The 25,799-nt window shown below is 39.7% G+C and overlaps 1 protein-coding gene across 2 annotated transcripts in view; it reads left to right on the forward strand.

Annotated features, from left to right (window-relative positions):
- Nucleotides 1-25,799, forward strand: part of LOC124621863 (probable ATP-dependent RNA helicase DHX34) — a 193,092-nt gene that overhangs the window by 84,225 nt on the left and 83,068 nt on the right. For both annotated transcript variants that reach the window (XM_047147328.1, XM_047147335.1), the window contains exons 10-11: nucleotides 3,927-4,121; nucleotides 22,252-22,440. In XM_047147328.1, coding sequence (XP_047003284.1) covers nucleotides 3,927-4,121; nucleotides 22,252-22,440 — 384 coding nt within the window. The remainder of the gene's footprint in view (nucleotides 1-3,926; nucleotides 4,122-22,251; nucleotides 22,441-25,799) is intronic.

Raw genomic sequence — 25,799 nt, forward strand, 5'->3', positions numbered from 1 at the left:
GCAGAAGTAAAGCTGTGAGTACCGGGCGTGAGTCGTGCTTCGGTAGCTCAGTTGGTAGAGCACTTGCCGCAAAAGGCAAAGGTCCCGAGTTCGAGTCTCAGTCGGGCACACAGTTTTAATCTGCCAGGAAGTTTCATATCAGCGCACACTCCGCTGCAGAGTGAAAATCTCATTCTGGAAACATCCCCCAGGCTGTGGCTAAGCCATATCTCCGCAATATCCTTTCTTTCAGGAGTGCTAGTTCTGCAAGGTTCGCAGGAGAGCTTCTGTAAAGTTTGGAAGGTAGGAGACGAGGTACTGGCAGAAGTACAGCTGTGAGTACCGGGCGTGAGTCGTGCTTCGGTAGCTCAGTTGGTAGAGCACTTGCCCGCGAAAGGCAAAGGTCCCGAGTTCGAGTCTCGGTCGGGCACACAGTTTTAATCTGCCAGGAAGTTTCAGAAATTTGTTACCAAACATCTCAAAAACTTTGTGACATTTGCCTGCTTTATTTCTTCGTTGATGGTCCTTGGTGTCGACATACTGTGTTGTGATACTGTCTGAAAAATGGGGGAGTGGAAGTTCAACACTGTCTACTATAAATGATGTAGCTCACAGTTTACGCAGTTGTATTTCATAGTTCTTTATTTTCACTGTTCCCAACCCCCCTCCCCCCAAATATACACAGTTAATATGACTAGTTCCCTATCTGTGAACTTTCATTAATAGTTTGCAGGCAATCATCAACATACTGCTACAATAGTTTACTGTTGAACATCTATGAGCAGTAAAAACCTAACCACACATTTCACAGTCTTTCAAATAAATTGAACAGAAACTGTCATTGTATTAACACACGGCCTATTGGTGTACCACCTATTTCACGATTAAGTTGATGCATTGTTGTTGACCTAACGAGCATGGGTTTCTCGTCTGAAAATCATCCGTGGACTGACTGTCTCGAGACCAAAAATCAGGCCCTTATATATCATCACAATAATAGGCACTGAAACTACACATTTTTTGATGATTAATTTACAGAAATTAAAATTAACATTTAACTCATTAAATTAATTGAATACATTGAAAAACTCTATCTTTTTAACAGTTTCTTCTACTACAAGAGTTAGGCCAAATTATTTGTTTAAATGATGAAATTAACAGATATAGTTACACAAACAATACTTTGGACAAAACTGGTAATTACTTTGGAATTAATTGAGGGCTTGCTGTGCTAACATGTTTTTGAATAGAGCCAAATAAATACTTATAGAGTGTTGTTAGTTGTTCCTCCAAATGTTTATAATTAGTACAGAATTGATATTTGTTTATAAGTCAACAATAGAATTTAAGTTATGAAACAATTACTGATTTCACCTTATAATAAAAGATAGTAACTAGTAATAGTCAAAATAAAGTAGAAAATCAATTACATACACAGAACTGAGCACAAAGCTAGATCTGGTATTATATCCTTTAAGACTTAAGGGCCAACGTTTCTCTCTTATGGAAAAAGGAAATGGAAATGTCATGTGGCTAGGGCCTCCCATCGGGTAGACCGTTCGCCTGGTGCAGGTCTTTCGATTTGACGCCACTTCGGTGACCTGCGCGTCCATGGGGATGAAATGATGATGATTAGGACAACACAACACGCAGTCCCTGAGCGGAGAAAATCTCCGACCCAGCCGGGAATTGAACCCGGGCCCTTAGGATTGACAGTCTGTCACGCTGACCACTCAGCTACCGGGGCGGACTCTCTCTTATGGAAATGCAGATTATACTCACATATGTTAACAGTAATTAGTCAAAAATGAAAAAATGAATTTTAAGGAGGCAGATGGCAAAACAAGAGGGAAGTAAAAAATATCCCAACTTGCTTTGGCACAAGTTCTTGATAAGATTTAGTTCAAATTTTCACACGATACCCTAGTGAAATTTCAGACAAACATTGGCTGTACACACACACACACACACACACACACACACACACACACACACACACAGTATATGTAAAGCAGAGAGTGGAAACATTGTTATCAAAAAATCTCAAATGTTCTCGACAGATTTACTTTAAATTGTACATGATATTCTAACTAACATTCTGACAGACAGGCTATACATTATTTTAATGTACTGTGTATGATATGTAAATATATATGCAATATATAAAGGGGAAACATTGCTACCAAAAATCTCAAAAAGAACTTGATCAATTTACTTCATAATTCTACATGATACTCTAACAAACATTTGGATGAATATAGAATATATATTTTTAATGTACATAATATATAAATATGTGTAACATATGTGATATAAAATGTTGTTCACAAAAATCTCAAGAAGTTCTTGACCAATTTACTTCAAATTTTAAATAGTACTGTTGTATTTCTGGCTTATCAGCTCATGGTTAGAATACTACTGCAGAATCTAAATTTCCAGTAACAATAAATAAGGCTGAAAGTGAGAGGGGGAGAGATGAAATAACAAAGTGGAATAAGGAAACGGATATAGAGTGTGGAAAGGAGGCGGTGGACAGGGGGAGGGAAGGGGAGCCAAGAGAAGTTGGAGAGAAAAGAGGAAGGAGAAGGTGGACAGATCGAGAGGGAAGGAGGAGGAGATGGACAAAGAGAGGGGGTAAAAGAAGATTAAGATGGATATCCAGTTCTCATACATATTAGAAACTGTGCTTTCTCTTTTCTTTCTTTTCCATTTTACCAGACTGAACCACCACAACACGTGGCTGGGTACAAGTAGTAATCTTATACAAAATGAAGAGTAATGTATTTCCACTGCATACTGTATTTCCAAGTGGGGAATGGTTAAATTATAAATTCAGTTTTGGGGTTTCAAGTACTATAGTTTTTTGTGGAAAAAATTTTTGATGTTTATGTAGACTGATTGTTTCAAAAAGTAGTTACCTCTAATACACCAGTCAATGAAAAACGAGCCAATTTATCTATGTTGTTCATTTTGATATTGTCTTCACTAACTTCCATAAGATGCAAATTTTTTGATGTAATGTAGGAATGACCATGAATTCTGTCCAATATGTCAGCCGTCATTTAAGTTACAGTTTTGTTTCAAGTATTGCCCTGTTCAATGTCTGTATTGTCTACAAATATCATAACAACAAAGAAATAAAGACCAAATACATTATGCTCACCAGAAAGGAAAATAACAATCTGAATAAATTATCAGCAGCATGCCTCAATTTTGAACATATGCAGAACTTCAGATATCTGGAATTTAATATTAACTGGACCAATTCCATATCAACTGAAATAAAATCACACATCTTGAACTATAATGGATACTTCCATGCAATTAAGACGCTACTGGTCTCCATTATATTAAACAGACAGATTAACTCGCAAATATGAAAGTTCATGATCAGGCCAGTCATAAACTACTGACGTGAAACATTGACATTAACAAAGACTGATGAGCAGCAGCTGAGAATATCTCAAAACCTGTGACCCAGTACAGTATAATAATGATAAATGGAGATCTAGCAGAAATGCTGAGTTGTACCACCTTATACAAGGAGCTGATATTGTAAGATTGTTAAAAAGTAGGATGATAGGCTGACTTGGACATGTTCTTAGCATGGATGCTGGAAGGAAAATTCCTGAATAACGGTCACCAGTAACATGATAGAGAGGGAGACCACAAAAGCAGTGGATAGGCTTTGTGGAAAAGCACGTAAAACTTGTAGAGGATGATGAAGAACTACCCTAGAGAGGACAGAATAGAGGAAACTTATTGCAGAGGGTGATACTGACACAGAGTTGTAATGCCATGAGAAAGAGTAGCTCAAAATGCCATATTTTGCCATTCACATGTGTGTCTACATATCTATTTAGTACCATTCTAAATTTCTCTTGTTCTGAATTGTGCTTGTCTCAGAAATTCTTTGATAATCAGGAGTGTATTTTTTCCCAATCCAGGGTGCGATGGATGACAAAGAAAAACTGACAACCATTGGCCGTGTGCTCTCCAATCTACCTGTTGACATCAGCCTTGGCAAGATGTTAGTAGCAGGTTCACTCTTCCACCAAATTGAACCTGTACTGTTGCTTGCTGCAGCACTTAGTGTTCAGAGTCCATTCACAAACAGGGCCTATCGAGATCCAGATTGTGAGGTATGTAAAACAGCGTTAGTAACAATTTGCTTTACATGTTGATGTTTTATATGTCCCAGATGTTTGGTTCCATTCATGAATTCCACCCACATTCCAGTGGAGATAGATAAAGGAGACAGGAGAATAAAAATATTGTTACATTTTTTTGAAATTTGATCGGTACTTTTTAACATGAAAATTAACAAACTTTTTTCCTCGTTCTCTGGTGTAATGTACTATGTTTCTAGTTAAACAGTCAAAGTATGTTGATTGTATATCTTGAATTTTCTTAAACTCAGTTTTTCAAGGAATGTACAGAGATGCTTCATATCATACCACAGAATCATAGATGATTCTTTGTATTAATTGATGTCTCGCATCATTTATCATCAGGCATACTAGTACTCACTATTTTATATAGTCACATAATGAAATGTGAACTTTCTCCTAGTGCTTTAGCTCTCCAATTCAGTTGTTCCTCTGTTTGTTGAATCTGTTACTAGGTGTTATGACATGCTTTCAGTATTTTGACCCAGATTTTTCTGATCCTCTCAAATCATTTTCATTCTCATCATGTGTTTTCAGTATTGCATCCAAGTAGAAAAATGAACTTGAAGATACAGTAAATTATCACAGTAGTTGAATTCTACAGTTATTTTACATCTGTTTGAAAATTCAGTGGTTAAGTTGTTTAAATTTCTAGCATATCCATCATATAACTTCACATAACTGCTTAAGCTAAAAAGCCATCAGTGTGCAGCAGGTTCATCAGTACAATACAGGCTTCTCAACAGAAGTAAGTTAAATTTCCTCTGAAATGTACATGCTTCTTTCATCTCACAATCTATGTCAAGAGTGTTCAGTATTTGTATTGGTACATAAATTTTATATTAAATATTTAGTTAATCAGTTTTTGCTGATAGTTGCAGCCTCAGAAAAGCAGTAATATTGAAAGCAAGTTCAGTGCAAATAATGATTGTGGCAGGACATATGAGAATCTGAATAGACTTGTACTTGAAAACATGATGCAGAATTCAAAAGAAAGCCTATTTAGAAAATATTTCCTCTATGTCAGAATTCAGGGCACAATCTTGTCCTATGATTGTCCTTTTGACCATTGTGTAAACTATATTCGTATTTCTTTATGTTCATAATTTCTGTTTCTTATACAACTACACCACAGGTTTCCCCGTTTCTATTGTTTCAGAGAGAATATGATGCTGCTGTTGAAACTGGACTCACATATAGAGTAGCACAATCCTAATTCCCATATGTCACACTCATCACATTTTCTGTAGTTTGCGTAATTCAATTTGAGAAAATTCTGTGGGAAAATTTCTTCGGCAAGACCACAGACACTCCACTTCCCCAACTGAGCTAGTGCTCCATTTCTAAAGAACTTGATGCTGAATGGCATGTAAATCTGAAAGTTTCTTGCTTACTTCTACCTTTTTAAATGGAAACCTTTTGCTACTTCTTCTTGCTTCACACTCTCCCTCCTCATTCTTCATGATTGTGGCTGTTTCCCAGCATACAAGTGAAATAGGGCCACTGTGATCTTTTCTTTCACAATTTAACAATGTTACTAGCAAGGAAATAATTTATGAGAAGTCCAACCTCTAATCAGACTGTGTTAGCAGCAAACTGGTTCAACATATTTATTCTATTTTTCCACTTCTTTATTTTCCTGTTTGTAGCTGTTTACAATGTTTTACCTCTTCTAAGGTTGTACTGATAGCACATCTTTTTCTCTTTAGTAAAAATAATATATACTTGACATGTTGCAATTAGCTGTCATTATTTTTGTTATTTATTTGTGTAAAATGTCGTAATTAATTAATATGTAGCACTTATCTTCAGACATCTATATGATTGTCCAATTAGTCAACTATGGGGACTGTTGTATTATGCTGATAGAGCTTGTGACTCTGAGTGCGCCGATTGTAGTGTCGCCATGCATGTGTACTTAAATCAGTTGCCAACTGTATATCAGCACTGGCTGGCCACTAGAGGACGTCCGTAGGAAGCATACAGGTGCCTGGCCGTCTATCAGGGACTCGCACCTACGCTACACGATTAAAAGTATCCGTACTCCCCCAAAAACATATGTTTTTCATATTAGGTGCATTGTGATGTCACCTTCTGCCAGTAGTCATTAGACACTGTGAGATAGCAGAACGGACTTCGAACGAGGTCGGGTGATGGGTGTCACTTGTGTCATATGTCTGTAAGTGAGAATTCCACACTCTAAACACCCCTAGGTCCACTGTTTCCAATGTGATAGTGAAATAGAAACGTGAAGGGACATGTACAACACAAAAGCGTACAAGCTGACCTCGTCTGTTGACTGACAGAGACTGCCGACAGTTGAAGAGGGTCATAATGTGTGATAGGCAGACATGTATCCAGACTATCACACAGGAATTCCAAACTGCAACATGATCCACTGCAAGTACTATACAGTTAGACGGGAGGTGAGAAAACTTGGATATCATGGTCAAGCAGCTACTCATAAGCCACACATCACACCAGTAAATGCCACATGACGCCTCGCTTGGTGTAAGGAGCATAAACGTTGTACGATTGAACTGTGGAAAAATGTTGTGTGGAGTAATGAATCATGGTACACAGTGTGGAGATCTGATGGTAGGGTGTGGGTATGCCTATGCCCGATGAATGTCATCTGCCAGCATGTATAGTACCAACAGTAAAATTCGGAGGCATGGGTGTTATGGTGTGGCCATGTTTTTCATGGTGGGGGCTTGCACCCCTTATTTTGCATGGCACTATCACAGCACAGGCCTACATTTAGGTTTTAAGCACCTTCTTGCTGTTGAAGAGCAATACAGGGATGAAAATTACATCTTTAAACACGGTTGAGCACCTGTTGATAATGTGCGGCCTCAGGCAGAGGGTTTACACAACAATAACATCCCTATAATGGACTGGCCTGCACAGAGTCTTCACCTGAATCCTATAGAACACCTTTGGGATGTTTTGGAACACTGGCTTCATGCCAGGCCTTGCTGATCGACATCAATACCTTCCTCAGTGCAGCACTCTGTGAAGAAATGGCTGCCATTCCCCAAGAAATCTTCTAGCACCTGATTGAATATATGCCTGCGGGACTGGAAGCTGTCATCGAGGCTAAGGGTGGGCTAACACCATACTGAATTTTAGCATTACCGATGGAGATCGTATCGAACTTGTAAGTCATCTTCAGCCAGATGTCCAGATCCTTTTGATCACATAGTGTGTATACGCACAGAGCAGTGCTGACTCACTCTCACTATGTTCTTTTAGTTTGTACCCCCTCACATCAGTTGTTCTGTGTATCACTCATGTTGCATGTTCTGTATGATTCTTTTGTCTTGTTACGTGTGGAGTCACACAAGGCTTATTTCCCTTATTGGTCAGAAGTTTATTCATAAAGCCATATTTTTGTGACTTGGCTTGGTTTCACATATTACTTGGTTACTACACGATTGGCAACAAAGATAGGATGGTTCACACGTGTGCAGTTTTTAAGTGCCCTTTCATTATGTTTAATCATCAAGGACGCTGTGCTACCTGCCATGATTGAACAGTTTACATCACCATTGGCCACTTTGTCGTCCTCCATCAGATAGGGTATCGTTCCACTTTTCCTCCATATGATGTTTCAGCTGAGAATTGGGAAGCTTACAAAAAAAGACTGAGACAGCATTTTTTGGCTTTGGTAGTGACAGACTCAAATCTACATCTACATTTACATGATTACTCTGCAATTCACATTTAAGTGCTTGGCAGAGGGTTCATCGAACCACAATCATACTGTCTCTCTACAGCATGCGGTAAAAACGAACACCTAAACCTTTCTGTTCGAGCTCTGATTTCTCTAATTTTATTTTGATGATCATTCCTACCTATGCAGGTTGGGCTCAACAAAATATTTTCGCATTCGGAAGAGAAAGTTGGTGGCTGAAATTTCGTAAATAGATCTCGCCACGACGAAAAACGTCTTTGCTTTAATGACTTCCATCCCAACTCGCGTATCATATCTGCCACACTCTCTCTCCCCTATTATGTGATAATACAAAATGAGCTGCCCTTTTTTGCACCCTTTCGATGTCCTCCGTCAATCCCACCTGGTAAGGATCCCACACCGCGCAGCAATATTCTAACACAGGACGAACAAGTGTAGGGTAAGCTGTCTCTTTAGTGGACTTGTTGCATCTTCTAAGTGTCCTCCCAATGAAACACAACCTTTAGCTCGCTTTCCCCACAATATTATCTATGAGGTCTTTCCAACTGAAGTTGTTCGTAATTTCAACACCCAGGTACTTAGTTGAATTGACAGCCTTGAGAATTGTACTATTTATCGAGTAATCGAATTCCAATGGATTTCTTTTGGAACTCGTGTGGATCACCTCACACTTTTCATTATTTAGCGTCAACTGCCACCTGCCACACCATACAGCAATCTTTTCTAAATCGCTTTGCAACTGATAGTGGTCTTCGGATGACCTTACTTGACGGTAAATTACAGCATCATCTGCGAACAACCTAAGAGAACTGCTCAGATTGTCACCCAGGTCATTTATATAGATCAGGAACAGCAGAGGTCCCAGGACACTTCCCTGGGGAACACCTGCTATCACTAAAGTTTTACTCGATGATTTGCTGTCTATTACTACGAACTGCGACCTTCCTGACAGGAAATCACGAATCCAGTCGCACAACTGAGACGATACCCCATAGGCCCGCAGCTTGATTAGAAGTCGCTTGTGAGGAACGGTGTCAAAAGCTTTCCAGAAATCTAGAAATACGGAATCAACTTGAGATCCCCTGTCGATAGCGGCCATTACTTCGTGCGAATAAAGAGCTAGCTGCGTTGCACAAGAACAATGTTTTCTGAAACCATGCTGATTACGTATCAATAGATCATTCCCTTCGAGGTGATTCATAATGTCTGAATACAGTATATGCTCCAAAACCCTACTGCAAACTGACGTCAATGATATAGGTCTGTAGTTCGATGGATTACTCCTATCAGCGTAATCTGAAAGTAACCTAATCGGTATACAATCTGGACCTGAAGACTTGCCCGTACCAAGCGATTTGAGTTGCTTCGCAACCCCTAAGGTATCTACTTCTAAGAAACTCATGCTAGCAGCTGTTCATGTTTCAAATTCTGGAATATTCCATTCGTCATCCCTGGTAAAGGAATTTCGGAAAACTGCGTTCAATAACTCCGCTTTAGCGGCACAGTCATCGGTACCAGTACCATCGGCACTGTGCAGCAAAGTTATTGACTGCGTCTTGCCACTTGTGTACTTTACATACGACCAGAATTTCTTCAGATTTTCTACCAAATTTCGAGACAATGTTTCATTGTGGAACCTATTAAAGGCATCTCGCATTGCAGTCCGTGCCAAATTTAGTGCATCTGTAAATTTTACCCAATCTTCGGGATTTCGCGTTCTTCTGAACTATGCATGCTTTTTCCGTTGCCTCTGCAACAGCGTTCGGACCTGTTTTGTGTGCCATTTGACTGCAATGCTTGTGACTTCTTCCAAGTTGTTTATCAAGTTAAGAGTGTTTTTTCTCCAAATGTTCCAGCTACAGGTTGACACAGGTGCTGCAGTTACGTTATTGAATTCTCAAACCTATGTGAGTTTAGGCTCGCAGCCATTGCCACCAGTCCTGCTTAAGCTGGTCAGTTATAACAAACAGAACACAGTGCTGTTGGGACATTTTACAGAATCTGCCTCTTACAAATCAGTGGTACGTTCCATTTACATTTTTGATAGTCGCTGATGCCGGTGTTGAGAACTTGTTCAGGGTCAATGCATTTCAGGTGCTTAGATTTTCCATCACTGACACAGTTCACCTTATGTCCAATCAGGTACCCTATTCTCAATTGGAAACACTGTGTGAGGAGTTTTTGGATTTGTTTTCGAAAGGTATATGGTGTGCTATGAATTTTTCTGCTGTCATTTCTTTGGAGACCATGACTCGTTTTTGTCTAGTGTGTCCTATTCTTGTCACTGTGAAAGATCAGGTGAAAGCAGAATTGGACAGTCTTCAATCTCTAGGGGTGGTGCAACCTGCTATGGCTATTGAATGGTTGTCTCTGATGGTTGTAGTTCAGAAGCCGCTAGGGAAACTTTGCCTCTGTGGTACTTCAGTACTACTGTCAATGTGTAGTTGATCATGGATGAGTATCCTCTCCCATGCCAGGAGGAACTGTTGACAAAAATATCGGGTGGTCAGTGCTTTTCTAAAATTGAATTGTCGGAAGTGTATCTGCAGGTTCCTGTGGATGAAGAGTTTTGGCGCATTCATGTTTTGAATGCTCGTTTTGGTCTCTATCAATATTTGCACCTTCCTTTTGGTGTGACTAGTGCAGCAGCTATTTTCCGACAATTTTTAGAGCAAGTGACTATGCCTGTCCCAGGTTGCATTAATTATCTGGATGATATTGTTGTCACGGGCTCCACCATGGCCGATAACTTGAAACATTAGCACACTGTTTTCTGTCTTACAGTCTACATGCTCAAAGTGTAACCTCATGAAATCTCAGTGTTTTTCAACCTTCTATTGTTTATTTTGGGTTTGGGGTCTCACAGGATCGGATTTGAGCTCTGCTAGACCACATCTCCCCTGTTATGTTTATGCGTCACCCCTCATCCACGAAGAAGCTTCAGGCCTTCTTAGGGAAGATAGCTTACTTTCATAAATTCTGGCTAGGGTTGGCCACATTGGCCCACGTGTTGCATCTCTTGTTACACAAGAACGTACCTTTTAGCTAGACTCTGGATTGTGAACGTGTCTTTCAAATGTTGAAATCCAAACTACTGCCAGTGCCTTGTTTAGATATGTTCTCTCTGGACCAGCCCATAGTTTTGGTGACTGATGCCTCACAGTACGGCCTCAGCAAGGTCCAAATACACTGAAATGTCAACAGCTGTGAACAACAGGTTCTTTTTGCCTCTAAATCTCTTCACTCTGGCCCAGCAGCATTACTCTAATAGAAAAAGAGGCTCTTGCCATAGTCTATGCTCTCCAAAAATTTCAAGTTTTTTTTGCATGTCCCCAAGATTCACCTTATTACTGATCATAAACCCTTGGTTCCCTTGTTCAACCCTCACACTTACTTGCTTGACAAGGCAGCACACCACCTACAATAATAGGCACTATTCTTGTTGTACAACAATTACAAAATCCATTTTCAACCTACATCTAAACATACCATTGCTGATGGCTTCTCCTGCCTTCCTGTGGGTCCTGATCCCACCTTTCATCATGAAGAATTGCTTTGCTTCCATCTTGATATTGAAATGCAGGCCGCAATTTAGGGTTTCCCAGTTAGGAGCTCTTGCATGGCAACTGCCGTGTCCACTAACCCAGTTCTCTGCCAGGTGGTTCAGTTGTTCAACATGGCTGGGCTGATAAACTGCCACATCAGGCTTTGGACTCTCTGCACAACAATTTTTCCTTATGGTGTCACCTCTTTGTTTTCAATGGTGTTTCGCAGTTATCCCTGTGGACCTCTCTCCCAGAGTAGTCATTCCTGCCATATTATCGCGTGAGGTTCTACTCCTTCTCCACCAGGACCATTGAGCAGTTTCACAAACTAAACTGTTAGCTAGGAGACATGTATTTTGGCCAGGAATTGATGGCGAAATTGGCCACTCTGCCATGGTCTGTGAACAGTTGCCTGACAACAGGCATCTCTCAGGGCATATCTGTTCCACTGGCCCGCTCCACGCCAACCATGGTAAAACATTCATGTAGACTTTGAGGGTCTCTTCTTGAATTCCTATGGGCTCTGGCTGTGGATTCATTTTCCAGGTTTCCTTACATCCTCCGGTGTATGTCAACTTCGGCTGAAGTCACAGTTCAAACACTTTTGAGGGTTTCTTCTGTTGAGGGTTTTCCTTGTACCTTAGTTACTGATAATAGGCCCCAGTTCTCACACCTTTCAATTGTTTTTCTCCCAACACAGCATTCATCATGTTATGGTTGTGCCATTTCACTCTCAATCAAATGCTGAGGCGGAACAGCTGGTGTGTACATTCAAGTCCCAAATAAAAAACTTTGTTGTGAATTGTTTGCCAGACTATGCTCTTTCCATTGTATGAGTACCTATGCTTCATGCATATGGGAGAGCAGAGCCCAGCTGAATTGCTTTGTAGCTGGCAGCCATGCACGCTCCTCCACATTATGCCACCTGTGCCACACCTGCCACTGTCGGGTTCGTCCGGCCGCTCCATATCAGGATCGCCAGTGTGGGCACAAGACTTTGGTCACCAGCCCAAATACATGCCAGCCACTGTTGTCTGCCACCAGGGAAGTCCATATGGTCAAAGGGCTGGTCATGTGTTGCTTTCATCACTTTCACTCCCACTCATCATCAGAAGCTACCAGTTTGCAGGTGCTGCTCCCATCACCACAGCCCTCCACTGACCTCCACCTCAAGTCCGTTGTTGCATGCTATGAAGGTGCCCCTGTCCCATTGGCTGCCTCCACTATGTGTAGAGCCCTGGGGTTCCAGCTTACTGGCACCAGGTGCCAATCTGTCTCCGGCCTTGGCTCCATTGCCACAGCTTGCTGTTCGGGTCAGGCTGCCTCCAACAGTTCTCTCACCATCATTGTCTCAGCCATCATTGCTGGTGGGTACAGCCTCATCTCATCTACACTGGGACCTTCCTGCTGATGGTGACACAGAGATGGTGATGGCACCTCCGCTGCAGTGCTGTCGTGGGGCATCTCAGTGCGTTCCAGCCCTACAGTCCAGTGCCCGACCGGCACATCATCCCGCCTCCTGCCATTGGCACCAGCTGCCGCCACTACACATCCAATGGATGTGGCTCTTACCAGGCCGCTGGCATCTCCTCTATTGCATGGGCACACCCTCTCCACATGAGGGAGAGGTGTGCTATATCGGGTCACTATTGGATATGTGTGTGAGAATGCCAAGTGTAGTGTCACTGTGCGTATGTACTTAAATCAACTACCAACTGTATCAGCATGGTACAGCCACTAGAGGCTTCCTGTAGGAAGCGGCACGGTCTCTGCCATGTCATATATCAGCGAGTGGTGCCTATATTTATGCCGAGCAGTGCTGAATCATTCCCACTATGATCTTTTAGTTTTTACTCCTCACATCAGTTGTTCTGTGTATCGATTATGTTTATGAGAAAAGCCATATTTGTGTTACTTAGATTGGCTTTATGTGTTACCTGGTTACTACAGACTCAGTGAACAAATAAGGACAGTCTTATATAATGCTGAAATCAATAACATATTGTTCACATAAATAACAAAAATAAAGGCAGTTGATTGGAATATATCAAACATACATTATTAACATACAGTTTCATGCCCAAGAATTCTATATGGCAAAATGGATCCCACAAAACATGCATTTTCTCCTTTTTTAGTAATATATTTCAGTTTTTGTGTCTGTGTTGTTGACAAGGTTTCATTATATTCTTTGTCATTATTATTGTGATTAATAATTACCAGTTTGCTTTGGAGTCCTGTTTCTCTGTGGTTGAGGGCATCATCAAATAACATTTCTGTGTTCTCTGTATATTTCTGACTGTTTTTTTTTCTGTATTTAAATGATACAGGTTGTTCAAAAATGCTCTAGAAGTCAGAATCTGTTTTTAAAAGCATTTTCTCACTCTTGCGTAGTCTGTTTAGTAACACAAGCATCTGTGTGGATATTAAAGCAAATCTTTTCTATCCATGATTTTCCTCAACGTGTATTCATACATTTATTGTTGAACCTCTAAATAGTATTTCCCTTTTTTGTTGAATGGTTTGATGTGGCCTGCCACGAATTCCTCTCCTGTGCTAACCTCTTCATCTCAGAGTAGCACTTGCAACCTACATCCTCAATAATCTGCTGGATGTATTTCAATCTCTGTCTTCCTCTACAGCTTTTGCTCCATACAGCTCCCTCTTTTTCCATGGAAGTCATTCCCTCATGTCTTAACAGATGTCCTATCATCCTGTCCCTTCTCCTTGTCCACATGTTCTTTTCCCCTCCGATTCTGCGCAGAACCTCCTCATTCCTTACCTTATCAGTTCACCTAATTTTCAACATTAGTCTGTAGCACCACATCTCAAATGCTTCGATTCTCTTCTGTTCCGCTTTTCCCACAGTCCATGTTTCACTACCACACAATGCTGTGCTCCAGATGTAGATTCTCAGAAATTTCTTCCTTGAATTAAGGCCGATATTTGATATTAGTAGACTTCTCTTAGCCAGGAATGTCCTTTTCGCCAATGCTAGTCTGCTTTTGGTGTCATCCTTGCTCCATCCATCACTCGTTATTTTACTGTCTAGGTAGCAGAATTCCTTAACTTCATATAATTCGTGACCATCAATCCTGATATTAAGTTTCTCGGTGTTCATATTTCTACTACTTCTCATTACCTTCAATTTACTCTCAATCCATACTCTGTACTCATTAGACTATTCACTCCGTTCAGCAGATCATGTAATTCTTCTTCACTTTCACTCAGGATAGCAGTGTCATCAGCAAATTGTATCACTGACATCCTTTCATCTCGAATTTTAGTTCCACTCCTGACCTTTCTTTTGTTTCCATAATTGCTTCCTCAATGTACAGATTGAACAGTAGGGGAGAAAGACCACATCCTTGTCTTACACCATTTTTAATACAAGCACTTTGTTCTTGGTCATCCACTCTTATTATTCCCTCTTGGCTGTTGTACATATTATTTATGATCTGTCTCTCCCTATAGCTTACCCCTACTTTCTCAGAATTTCAAACATCTTGCACCATTTTACATTGTCAAATGCTTTTTCCAGGTCGACAAATCCTATGAACATGTCTTGATTTTTCTTTAGTCTTACTTCCATTATTAACCGCTACATCAGAATTGCCTCTCTCATTCCTTTACCTTTCCTAAAGCCAAACTGATCGTCATCTAGCGCATCCTCGATATTCTTTTCTATTCTTCTATAAATTATTCTTGTCAGCAACTTGGATGCATGAGCTGTTAAGCTGATTGTGCAATAATTCTCGCACTTGTCTACTCTTGCTGTCTTCGTCATTGTGTGGATGATGTTTTTTCGAAAGAGATGATATGTTGCCAGATTAATACATTCTAAACACCAATGGGAATAGTCATTTTGTTGCACTTCTCCAAACGATTTTACAAATTCTGATGGAACGTTATCTATCCCTTCTGTCTAATTTGATCTTAAGTCCTCCAAAGCTCTTTTAAATTCTGATTCTAATACCGGGTCCTTTAACTCTTCTAAATTGACTCCTGTTTCTTCTTCTATCACATCACACAAATCTTCCCCCTCATAGAGGCTTTCAGTGTATTCTTTCCACCTACCTGCTCTCTCATCTGCATTTAACAGGGGAATTCCCGTGTTGCACTCTTAATGTTATCACCCTTGCTTTTAATGTCACCGAAGATTGTTTTGACTTTTCTGTATGCTGAGTCAGTCCTAGTGACAATCATTTCTTTTTCGATTTCTTCACATTTTTCATGCGGCCATTTTGTCTTACCTTCCCTGCACTTCCTATTTATTTCATTGCTCAGCAACTCGTATTTCTGCATTCCTGTGTCTCCTGGAACATTTTTGTACTTCCTCCTTTCATCGATCAATTGAAGTATTTCTTCTGTTACCCATGGTTTCTTCGCAGTTACATTCTTTGTACCTTTGTTTCCCTTCCAACTTCTGTTATCACCCTTTTTAGGGATGTCCATTCCTCGTCAACTGTACTGCCTACTGAACTATTCCTTATTGCTGTATCTATAGCCTTAGAGAACTTCAAGCATATCTCATCATTCCATAGTGCTTCCGTACCCCACTTCTTTGCATATTGATTCCTCCTGACTAATGTCTTAATCTTCAGCCTACTCTTCATCACTAATATGTTGTGATCTGAGTCTATATCTGCTCCTCAGTATGCCTTACAATCCAGTATCTCATTTGGGAATCTCTATCTGACCATGATGTAATCTATCTCAAATCTTCCCGTATCACCCGACCTTTTCCCAGTATATCTCCTCCTCTTGTGATTCCTAAACAGAGTATTCGCTATTACTAACTGAAGTTTATTACAGAACTAAATTAGTCTTTCTCCTCTCACATTCCTTGTCCCAAGCCCATATTATCTTGTAACCTTTTTTCCTACTCCTTCCCCTACAACAGCATATTATCGCGTGAGGTTCTACTCCTTCTCCACCAGGACCATTGAGCAGTTTCACAAACTAAACTGTTAGCTAGGAGACATGTATTTTGGCCAGGAATTGATGGCGAAATTGGCCACTCTGCCATGGTCTGTGAACAGTTGCCTGACAACAGGCATCTCTCAGGGCATATCTGTTCCACTGGCCCGCTCCACGCCAACCATGGTAAAACATTCATGTAGACTTTGAGGGTCTCTTCTTGAATTCCTATGGGCTCTGGCTGTGGATTCATTTTCCAGGTTTCCTTACATCCTCCGGTGTATGTCAACTTCGGCTGAAGTCACAGTTCAAACACTTTTGAGGGTTTCTTCTGTTGAGGGTTTTCCTTGTACCTTAGTTACTGATAATAGGCCCCAGTTCTCACACCTTTCAATTGTTTTTCTCCCAACACAGCATTCATCATGTTATGGTTGTGCCATTTCACTCTCAATCAAATGCTGAGGCGGAACAGCTGGTGTGTACATTCAAGTCCCAAATAAAAAACTTTGTTGTGAATTGTTTGCCAGACTATGCTCTTTCCATTGTATGAGTACCTATGCTTCATGCATATGGGAGAGCAGAGCCCAGCTGAATTGCTTTGTAGCTGGCAGCCATGCACGCTCCTCCACATTATGCCACCTGTGCCACACCTGCCACTGTCGGGTTCGTCCGGCCGCTCCATATCAGGATCGCCAGTGTGGGCACAAGACTTTGGTCACCAGCCCAAATACATGCCAGCCACTGTTGTCTGCCACCAGGGAAGTCCATATGGTCAAAGGGCTGGTCATGTGTTGCTTTCATCACTTTCACTCCCACTCATCATCAGAAGCTACCAGTTTGCAGGTGCTGCTCCCATCACCACAGCCCTCCACTGACCTCCACCTCAAGTCCGTTGTTGCATGCTATGAAGGTGCCCCTGTCCCATTGGCTGCCTCCACTATGTGTAGAGCCCTGGGGTTCCAGCTTACTGGCACCAGGTGCCAATCTGTCTCCGGCCTTGGCTCCATTGCCACAGCTTGCTGTTCGGGTCAGGCTGCCTCCAACAGTTCTCTCACCATCATTGTCTCAGCCATCATTGCTGGTGGGTACAGCCTCATCTCATCTACACTGGGACCTTCCTGCTGATGGTGACACAGAGATGGTGATGGCACCTCCGCTGCAGTGCTGTCGTGGGGCATCTCAGTGCGTTCCAGCCCTACAGTCCAGTGCCCGACCGGCACATCATCCCGCCTCCTGCCATTGGCACCAGCTGCCGCCACTACACATCCAATGGATGTGGCTCTTACCAGGCCGCTGGCATCTCCTCTATTGCATGGGCACACCCTCTCCACATGAGGGAGAGGTGTGCTATATCGGGTCACTATTGGATATGTGTGTGAGAATGCCAAGTGTAGTGTCACTGTGCGTATGTACTTAAATCAACTACCAACTGTATCAGCATGGTACAGCCACTAGAGGCTTCCTGTAGGAAGCGGCACGGTCTCTGCCATGTCATATATCAGCGAGTGGTGCCTATATTTATGCCGAGCAGTGCTGAATCATTCCCACTATGATCTTTTAGTTTTTACTCCTCACATCAGTTGTTCTGTGTATCGATTATGTTTATGAGAAAAGCCATATTTGTGTTACTTAGATTGGCTTTATGTGTTACCTGGTTACTACAGACTCAGTGAACAAATAAGGACAGTCTTATATAATGCTGAAATCAATAACATATTGTTCACATAAATAACAAAAATAAAGGCAGTTGATTGGAATATATCAAACATACATTATTAACATACAGTTTCATGCCCAAGAATTCTATATGGCAAAATGGATCCCACAAAACATGCATTTTCTCCTTTTTTAGTAATATATTTCAGTTTTTGTGTCTGTGTTGTTGACAAGGTTTCATTATATTCTTTGTCATTATTATTGTGATTAATAATTACCAGTTTGCTTTGGAGTCCTGTTTCTCTGTGGTTGAGGGCATCATCAAATAACATTTCTGTGTTCTCTGTATATTTCTGACTGTTTTTTTTTCTGTATTTAAATGATACAGGTTGTTCAAAAATGCTCTAGAAGTCAGAATCTGTTTTTAAAAGCATTTTCTCACTCTTGCGTAGTCTGTTTAGTAACACAAGCATCTGTGTGGATATTAAAGCAAATCTTTTCTATCCATGATTTTCCTCAACGTGTATTCATACATTTATTGTTGAACCTCTAAATAGTATTTCCCTTTTTTGTTGAATGGTTTGATGTGGCCTGCCACGAATTCCTCTCCTGTGCTAACCTCTTCATCTCAGAGTAGCACTTGCAACCTACATCCTCAATAATCTGCTGGATGTATTTCAATCTCTGTCTTCCTCTACAGCTTTTGCTCCATACAGCTCCCTCTTTTTCCATGGAAGTCATTCCCTCATGTCTTAACAGATGTCCTATCATCCTGTCCCTTCTCCTTGTCCACATGTTCTTTTCCCCTCCGATTCTGCGCAGAACCTCCTCATTCCTTACCTTATCAGTTCACCTAATTTTCAACATTAGTCTGTAGCACCACATCTCAAATGCTTCGATTCTCTTCTGTTCCGCTTTTCCCACAGTCCATGTTTCACTACCACACAATGCTGTGCTCCAGATGTAGATTCTCAGAAATTTCTTCCTTGAATTAAGGCCGATATTTGATATTAGTAGACTTCTCTTAGCCAGGAATGTCCTTTTCGCCAATGCTAGTCTGCTTTTGGTGTCATCCTTGCTCCATCCATCACTCGTTATTTTACTGTCTAGGTAGCAGAATTCCTTAACTTCATATAATTCGTGACCATCAATCCTGATATTAAGTTTCTCGGTGTTCATATTTCTACTACTTCTCATTACCTTCAATTTACTCTCAATCCATACTCTGTACTCATTAGACTATTCACTCCGTTCAGCAGATCATGTAATTCTTCTTCACTTTCACTCAGGATAGCAGTGTCATCAGCAAATTGTATCACTGACATCCTTTCATCTCGAATTTTAGTTCCACTCCTGACCTTTCTTTTGTTTCCATAATTGCTTCCTCAATGTACAGATTGAACAGTAGGGGAGAAAGACCACATCCTTGTCTTACACCATTTTTAATACAAGCACTTTGTTCTTGGTCATCCACTCTTATTATTCCCTCTTGGCTGTTGTACATATTATTTATGATCTGTCTCTCCCTATAGCTTACCCCTACTTTCTCAGAATTTCAAACATCTTGCACCATTTTACATTGTCAAATGCTTTTTCCAGGTCGACAAATCCTATGAACATGTCTTGATTTTTCTTTAGTCTTACTTCCATTATTAACCGCTACATCAGAATTGCCTCTCTCATTCCTTTACCTTTCCTAAAGCCAAACTGATCGTCATCTAGCGCATCCTCGATATTCTTTTCTATTCTTCTATAAATTATTCTTGTCAGCAACTTGGATGCATGAGCTGTTAAGCTGATTGTGCAATAATTCTCGCACTTGTCTACTCTTGCTGTCTTCGTCATTGTGTGGATGATGTTTTTTCGAAAGAGATGATATGTTGCCAGATTAATACATTCTAAACACCAATGGGAATAGTCATTTTGTTGCACTTCTCCAAACGATTTTACAAATTCTGATGGAACGTTATCTATCCCTTCTGTCTAATTTGATCTTAAGTCCTCCAAAGCTCTTTTAAATTCTGATTCTAATACCGGGTCCTTTAACTCTTCTAAATTGACTCCTGTTTCTTCTTCTATCACATCACACAAATCTTCCCCCTCATAGAGGCTTTCAGTGTATTCTTTCCACCTACCTGCTCTCTCATCTGCATTTAACAGGGGAATTCCCATGTTGCACTCTTAATGTTATCACCCTTGCTTTTAATGTCACCGAAGATTGTTTTGACTTTTCTGTATGCTGAGTCAGTCCTAGTGACAATCATTTCTTTTTCGATTTCTTCACATTTTTCATGCGGCCATTTTGTCTTACCTTCCCTGCACTTCCTATTTATTTCATTGCTCAGCAACTCGTATTTCTGCATTCCTGTGTCTCCTGGAACATTTTTGTACTTCCTCCTTTCATCGATCAATTGAAGTATTTCTTCTGTTACCCATGGTTTCTTCGCAGTTACATTCTTTGTACCTTTGTTTCCCTTCCAACTTCTGTTATCACCCTTTTTAGGGATGTCCATTCCTCGTCAACTGTACTGCCTACTGAACTATTCCTTATTGCTGTATCTATAGCCTTAGAGAACTTCAAGCATATCTCATCATTCCATAGTGCTTCCGTACCCCACTTCTTTGCATATTGATTCCTCCTGACTAATGTCTTAATCTTCAGCCTACTCTTCATCACTAATATGTTGTGATCTGAGTCTATATCTGCTCCTCAGTATGCCTTACAATCCAGTATCTCATTTGGGAATCTCTATCTGACCATGATGTAATCTATCTCAAATCTTCCCGTATCACCCGACCTTTTCCCAGTATATCTCCTCCTCTTGTGATTCCTAAACAGAGTATTCGCTATTACTAACTGAAGTTTATTACAGAACTAAATTAGTCTTTCTCCTCTCACATTCCTTGTCCCAAGCCCATATTATCTTGTAACCTTTTTTCCTACTCCTTCCCCTACAACAGCACTCCAATTCCCCATGACTATTAGATTTTCATCTCCCTTTACATACTGTATTAGCCTTTCAGTATCCTCATACACTTTCTCTGTCTCTTCATCTTCAGCTGGCAATGTCTGCATTTATACCTAAAATATCGTTATCGGTGTTGATTTGCTGTTGATTCTGATAAGAATTACCCTATCACTGAACTGTTCACAGTAACACACTCTCTGCCCTACCTTCATATTCATAATGAGTCCTACTCCTGTTATACCATTTTCTGCTGCTGTTGGTATTAACCTATACTGATCTGACCAAAAATCCTTGTTTTCTTTCCACTTCACTTCACTGACCCCTACTATATATAGATTGAGCGTTTGCATTTCCCTTTTCAGATTTTCTAGTTTCCCTACCACATCCAAGCTTCTGACATTCCATGCCCCGATTCATAGAATGTTTTTATTTCATTGATTATTCGGTCTATTTCTCATGGTAACCTCCCCCTTGGCAGTCCCTTTCCCAGAGATCCGAATGAGGGACTATTCCGGAATCTTTTGCTAAAGGAGAGATCATCATGACACTTCTTCAATAACAGGCCATGTGTCCTATTGATACACGTTATGTGTTTTTAATGCTGTGGTTTCCGTTGCCTTCTGCATCCTCATGCCTCTCTATGGCAATATTATTCATAAAATGTTAATCAGTCGTATAATATTACAGACATTACATTACGTGTCATTAATGCACTGGTTTCTATTGCCTTCTGCATCCTCATGCCATTGATCTTCATTGATTCTTCAGGCTTCAGGAGCAGTTTCCCACCCCTAGGACAAGAGAGTGCCCTGAACCTCGGCCCACTCCTCCGCCCTCTTTTACAAGGCCCTTGGCAGAATTAGGGTTACTTCTTATGCCAGAAGTCTTCGGCCGCCTGTGCTGATTATTAATGAAAATTTAAGCAGCGGCAGGATTCGAACCCGGGACCAAAGATGTTCTGATTATGAATCAAAGACGCTACCCCAAGACCATGGCTCCTTAGTGACCAATTAATCCAATGGGTTTTATTCTCATCATCTACTATTTGATCACATGATGCACTCTTGACATCTTTAATTAGTTCATATGTTGCTTTCACTAAATTCTTATTTAATTTTCATTAGCATGTTGTGTGAGAGTTCCATCTGTGCCAAATATATGATAACATTTTTAAGTATTCAGATAAAAGAAATCATGGAATAGCTAACATTAACAGTGATTGTCATTTAATTTTCTTTCGTATTGCTAGTATTTTTATATTATCATTAAAATTAAGATGTACATAACCTATTTAATATGTATGAAATCTTTTTCAGACATCGCGAAAAGAACTGGAGTCAGATCATGGAGACCCTGTGACATTGCTGAATGCTTTACGTGGATGGCTGGAGGTAAAAGCAGAGAGAGCGAGCAATTCTCGCACTTGGTGTCGTCGTAGAGGATTGGAAGAGCAGCGCTTTTATGAAATGGTAAAGCTGCGCAGGCAGTTTAAAGAGCTGCTTCAGGTGAGAACATTCTGCTATAATTCTCTTATATTAAAGTAACACCACTTTTTAGATATGTATGTTAATGTAAAAACAGTTTTCTCATTACAATTGTCAGTTTAAAGAGATGCTTCAGGTGAGAACACTCTACTGTAATTCTCTTAGACTACAGTAAAATAATTCAATATCCAAATGTTTGTACAAGGAGCCGTTATTCTTTAGCTATACAATTCAGTTCAATAACAATTCAGTGATGCAGTTCAGTAATAAGTGGTTATAAAAATGATTAGTATAATTTATAATTGTATAAAGGGTGTTCTGCTCTTCTGTCTGTTCATTATTTTTTCTTTCTTTCAGAAATTATTTTTCTTTCCTCATTTGAGATCACCCTTCCTGTAGTCATTTCATTGATCTTTGCTTGTAGTCTGGTTTGTGTGTCTTGCAGTATTTTGGTTTTGTCAGTTTATTTTTAAGGCTAGCCAATGTAACTTGGAGTTCTCTTATACTTTTTTAATTTCTGTAATCTATTTAATTTTGTGCTTACTATTCCACATTTTTTAAATGTTATTCTCTTACTAATTCCGTTTTCTGGTGTTCTCATCAACTATCTAAAGAATTGCCTCCGTTTCTTGCTCATCGTGCTCATTACTGACTCTATTTTGTTGTATACTGTTTCATTTGAAGCTATTCCACAATGTCCATTTGCTCGATATTGTTTGTTTATACATGTCCTAAGTATTATTCTTTCCATCAGTTTCTGCTGTATTGGATGTTTTGAAGACAGTTTCGGCTGCGTATGTTATCTCAGGTTGTGCTGTTATAATGTTTTAATTTTCCAGTTGTCAATAGGCTTTTTTTTGTTGTATGTGTTTCTGGTTATGTAATTTACTTTGTTCAGGTCTTTTATTCTTTTTTGCCTTGTCACTTTCCTATTTCCTTTGTGATATGACATAAATATTTATATTTATGAACAGTTTCGATTTCCAGTTCTTCTATTGTAATTTTGTTTGCAAGTGATGGATCAGTTAATATAATCTTTGTTTTTTAAACTATATTCTGAGACCAATTTTCTGTGCTATTTCTTATATCGATTTAAATTGTTGTGGGTTTCGTGAACATTGGTGGCTAGGAGAGCCTGATCATCAGTACATCCCAAGCAGTTCAAACATATCGTTTTTCACTCTTCCAATTCTTATGTTCTTTGGTTTATCCCTGTACCATCCTCTCATTTATATTCCAGAGCACAGTTGAATAGTAAAGGTGATAGGTAGCCACCATTTCTTAGCTTGTTTCTATGAGGAATGGTTCAGAAATTTGTCCTCTAAACTGGACTTTTGATTTGGTGTGCTCAGAGTAAATTATATTGGTTTAATTAGTCTTGGCTGAAGTCTTAGAGTCCTTAGAATATTTAAGAAGATCTACAGAGACAACCACATGCCTTCTTAAAGTCTACAAGTGTTACTGACAGATGGTTGTTGCATTTCCTGTAGTATGCCATAATTTTAAACTAATGATCTTCTCTCCACAGCTTCTCCATCATCTGAAATCTGCCTGGTATTCCCCTAACTCCTTATTCTAATTGTTCATTGATTCTTCCACACATGATCTTAGATAAAATCTTGTGTGTATAGTCTTATTGGTGAATGATTGCCATGGTCCAGTGTTCAGCGAATTGTTCAGTTATCCAGACTTTTGTTAGAGGCATGTGTAAGGAGGTCTTGACTGTGTCACTGGAATATCTCCCCATTTCAGCAAAGCTGATTATCTCAGTATACTTTATATTTTTCATCTTTTTATTGCTTTTTCTATTTGTGAAGTTGGAGGGTCTAGTTTGTTATGTTTAATTTTTATTGAGGTGTGTACGTTGATTTGTCAGACTTTTTGGTTCTTCTCCGTTCAGAAGTTTATTGAATGCTTTTGCCATGACTTCAGCATTTTCTTCATTACTGTGTGCCATTCTTCCATCTCCATCTTTCAGTATTAGTGTAGGGGATTCATTTGGTTGTAATTGTTTGCCAAACATTTTGTAGTAGTTCCTGGGATAGGTTTTGTGGTAATAATAACCTTCTATACCATATAGCGGAGATGCTGTGAGCTGAGTCACAGCTTCTCCACAATATGGTGAGTAGCAACTTTCCTTTTCATAATATTGTTAATCTTGTACAGAGTTTGTTATGTCTTTATGAAACCTTCTCTTGATTCCCTTAGTGTTTTGCGTGAATTAGTTGCTTTCATTTTTGAGGTTAGTGGCATTTTCTTCTGTTTTGTGTGTTTGTAACTTTAACTGTGCTTGGTGTCTTTCTTCATGGAATTTGCCACATTCTGGTGTCCACGAAGTGTTTTCTTCATGGATTTGAGGAAGATAAATTCTCAGCTTGTTTTTTGAGACTTGGCACCATTTCCTCTAGGTCATCCATTAATTTGTTGTTTTTTGTCATTTTTAATTAGCTGATGTTGATCATAGCTCCTTTGTGTTTTATTGGGTTTTCCATTCTTTTTCTTTATGGACTGTATTGGAGTTTAATTTTAATTGTGTAATGGTCTTAGCCTGTGTCTGCTCCTCTCAATACTTTAATGTTGTAAATTTCCTTACAAAAATTTTTGTCTGTATGGATATGATCTAGCTGCCATTCTCCCTTTCTCCAGTGGAGATGTTTCCATGTTTTAAGGTTATTTGGTTTCCTCTTGAAATATGTTGATTTAGATATAACATTGCATTCTCTACCAAGTTCTACAAGTCTTTGCTCATTCTTGTTTGTAAAGTTACTGACTGCATTTCTCAGTTATATTTTTACATTTTCTTTCTTTTCCATACTGGGCATTGTAGCCTTACAATTTGTTCAAGACCAAAATTCAGCTACCTCAACCTTTGATTTTGCTAGATTTTTTGTTTTTGTTTTTTTGTTTGTAGGAGTGTGAGCACTTATTATTGTGTAACTGTTATACATTGTTTTAAAAGTTAAGAATTCCAATTCTTGACATTATTGCTTGAAAATCAATCATTGAATTTATTATTTTTATATTTACTATATATCCTGTTGCAAATTGAGAACATTGCTTCATGACCCTCTGCCGTGGCATGCCATTGTAAATTCTGTATCTTTATGATTCAAACAGGTCTTCTGTCATGTTTCTTATTTCTTGAAGCTCCACTATTAAAATTTTTCATTGCTGGATCACCTGTGGAGTTCTTGACTTTTCCAGTGTTAAGTAGTGAGTTTCTGACGTGTGCTGCTGTGTAGGTTATTTGCTTATGTTGAATCTTCTTATTGTATGTTAGTGTGCATCTGAGTGATTTCAAACACTCCAATTCATTGCTGTCGTCTAGTTGGCTACTCACTAAATCTGACACAGCCTTTATTTCTCTTTTTGGGCAGGGT

Source organism: Schistocerca americana, chromosome 1 (genome assembly GCF_021461395.2).
Source record: "Schistocerca americana isolate TAMUIC-IGC-003095 chromosome 1, iqSchAmer2.1, whole genome shotgun sequence".
Classification (NCBI taxonomy): domain Eukaryota; kingdom Metazoa; phylum Arthropoda; class Insecta; order Orthoptera; family Acrididae; genus Schistocerca; species Schistocerca americana.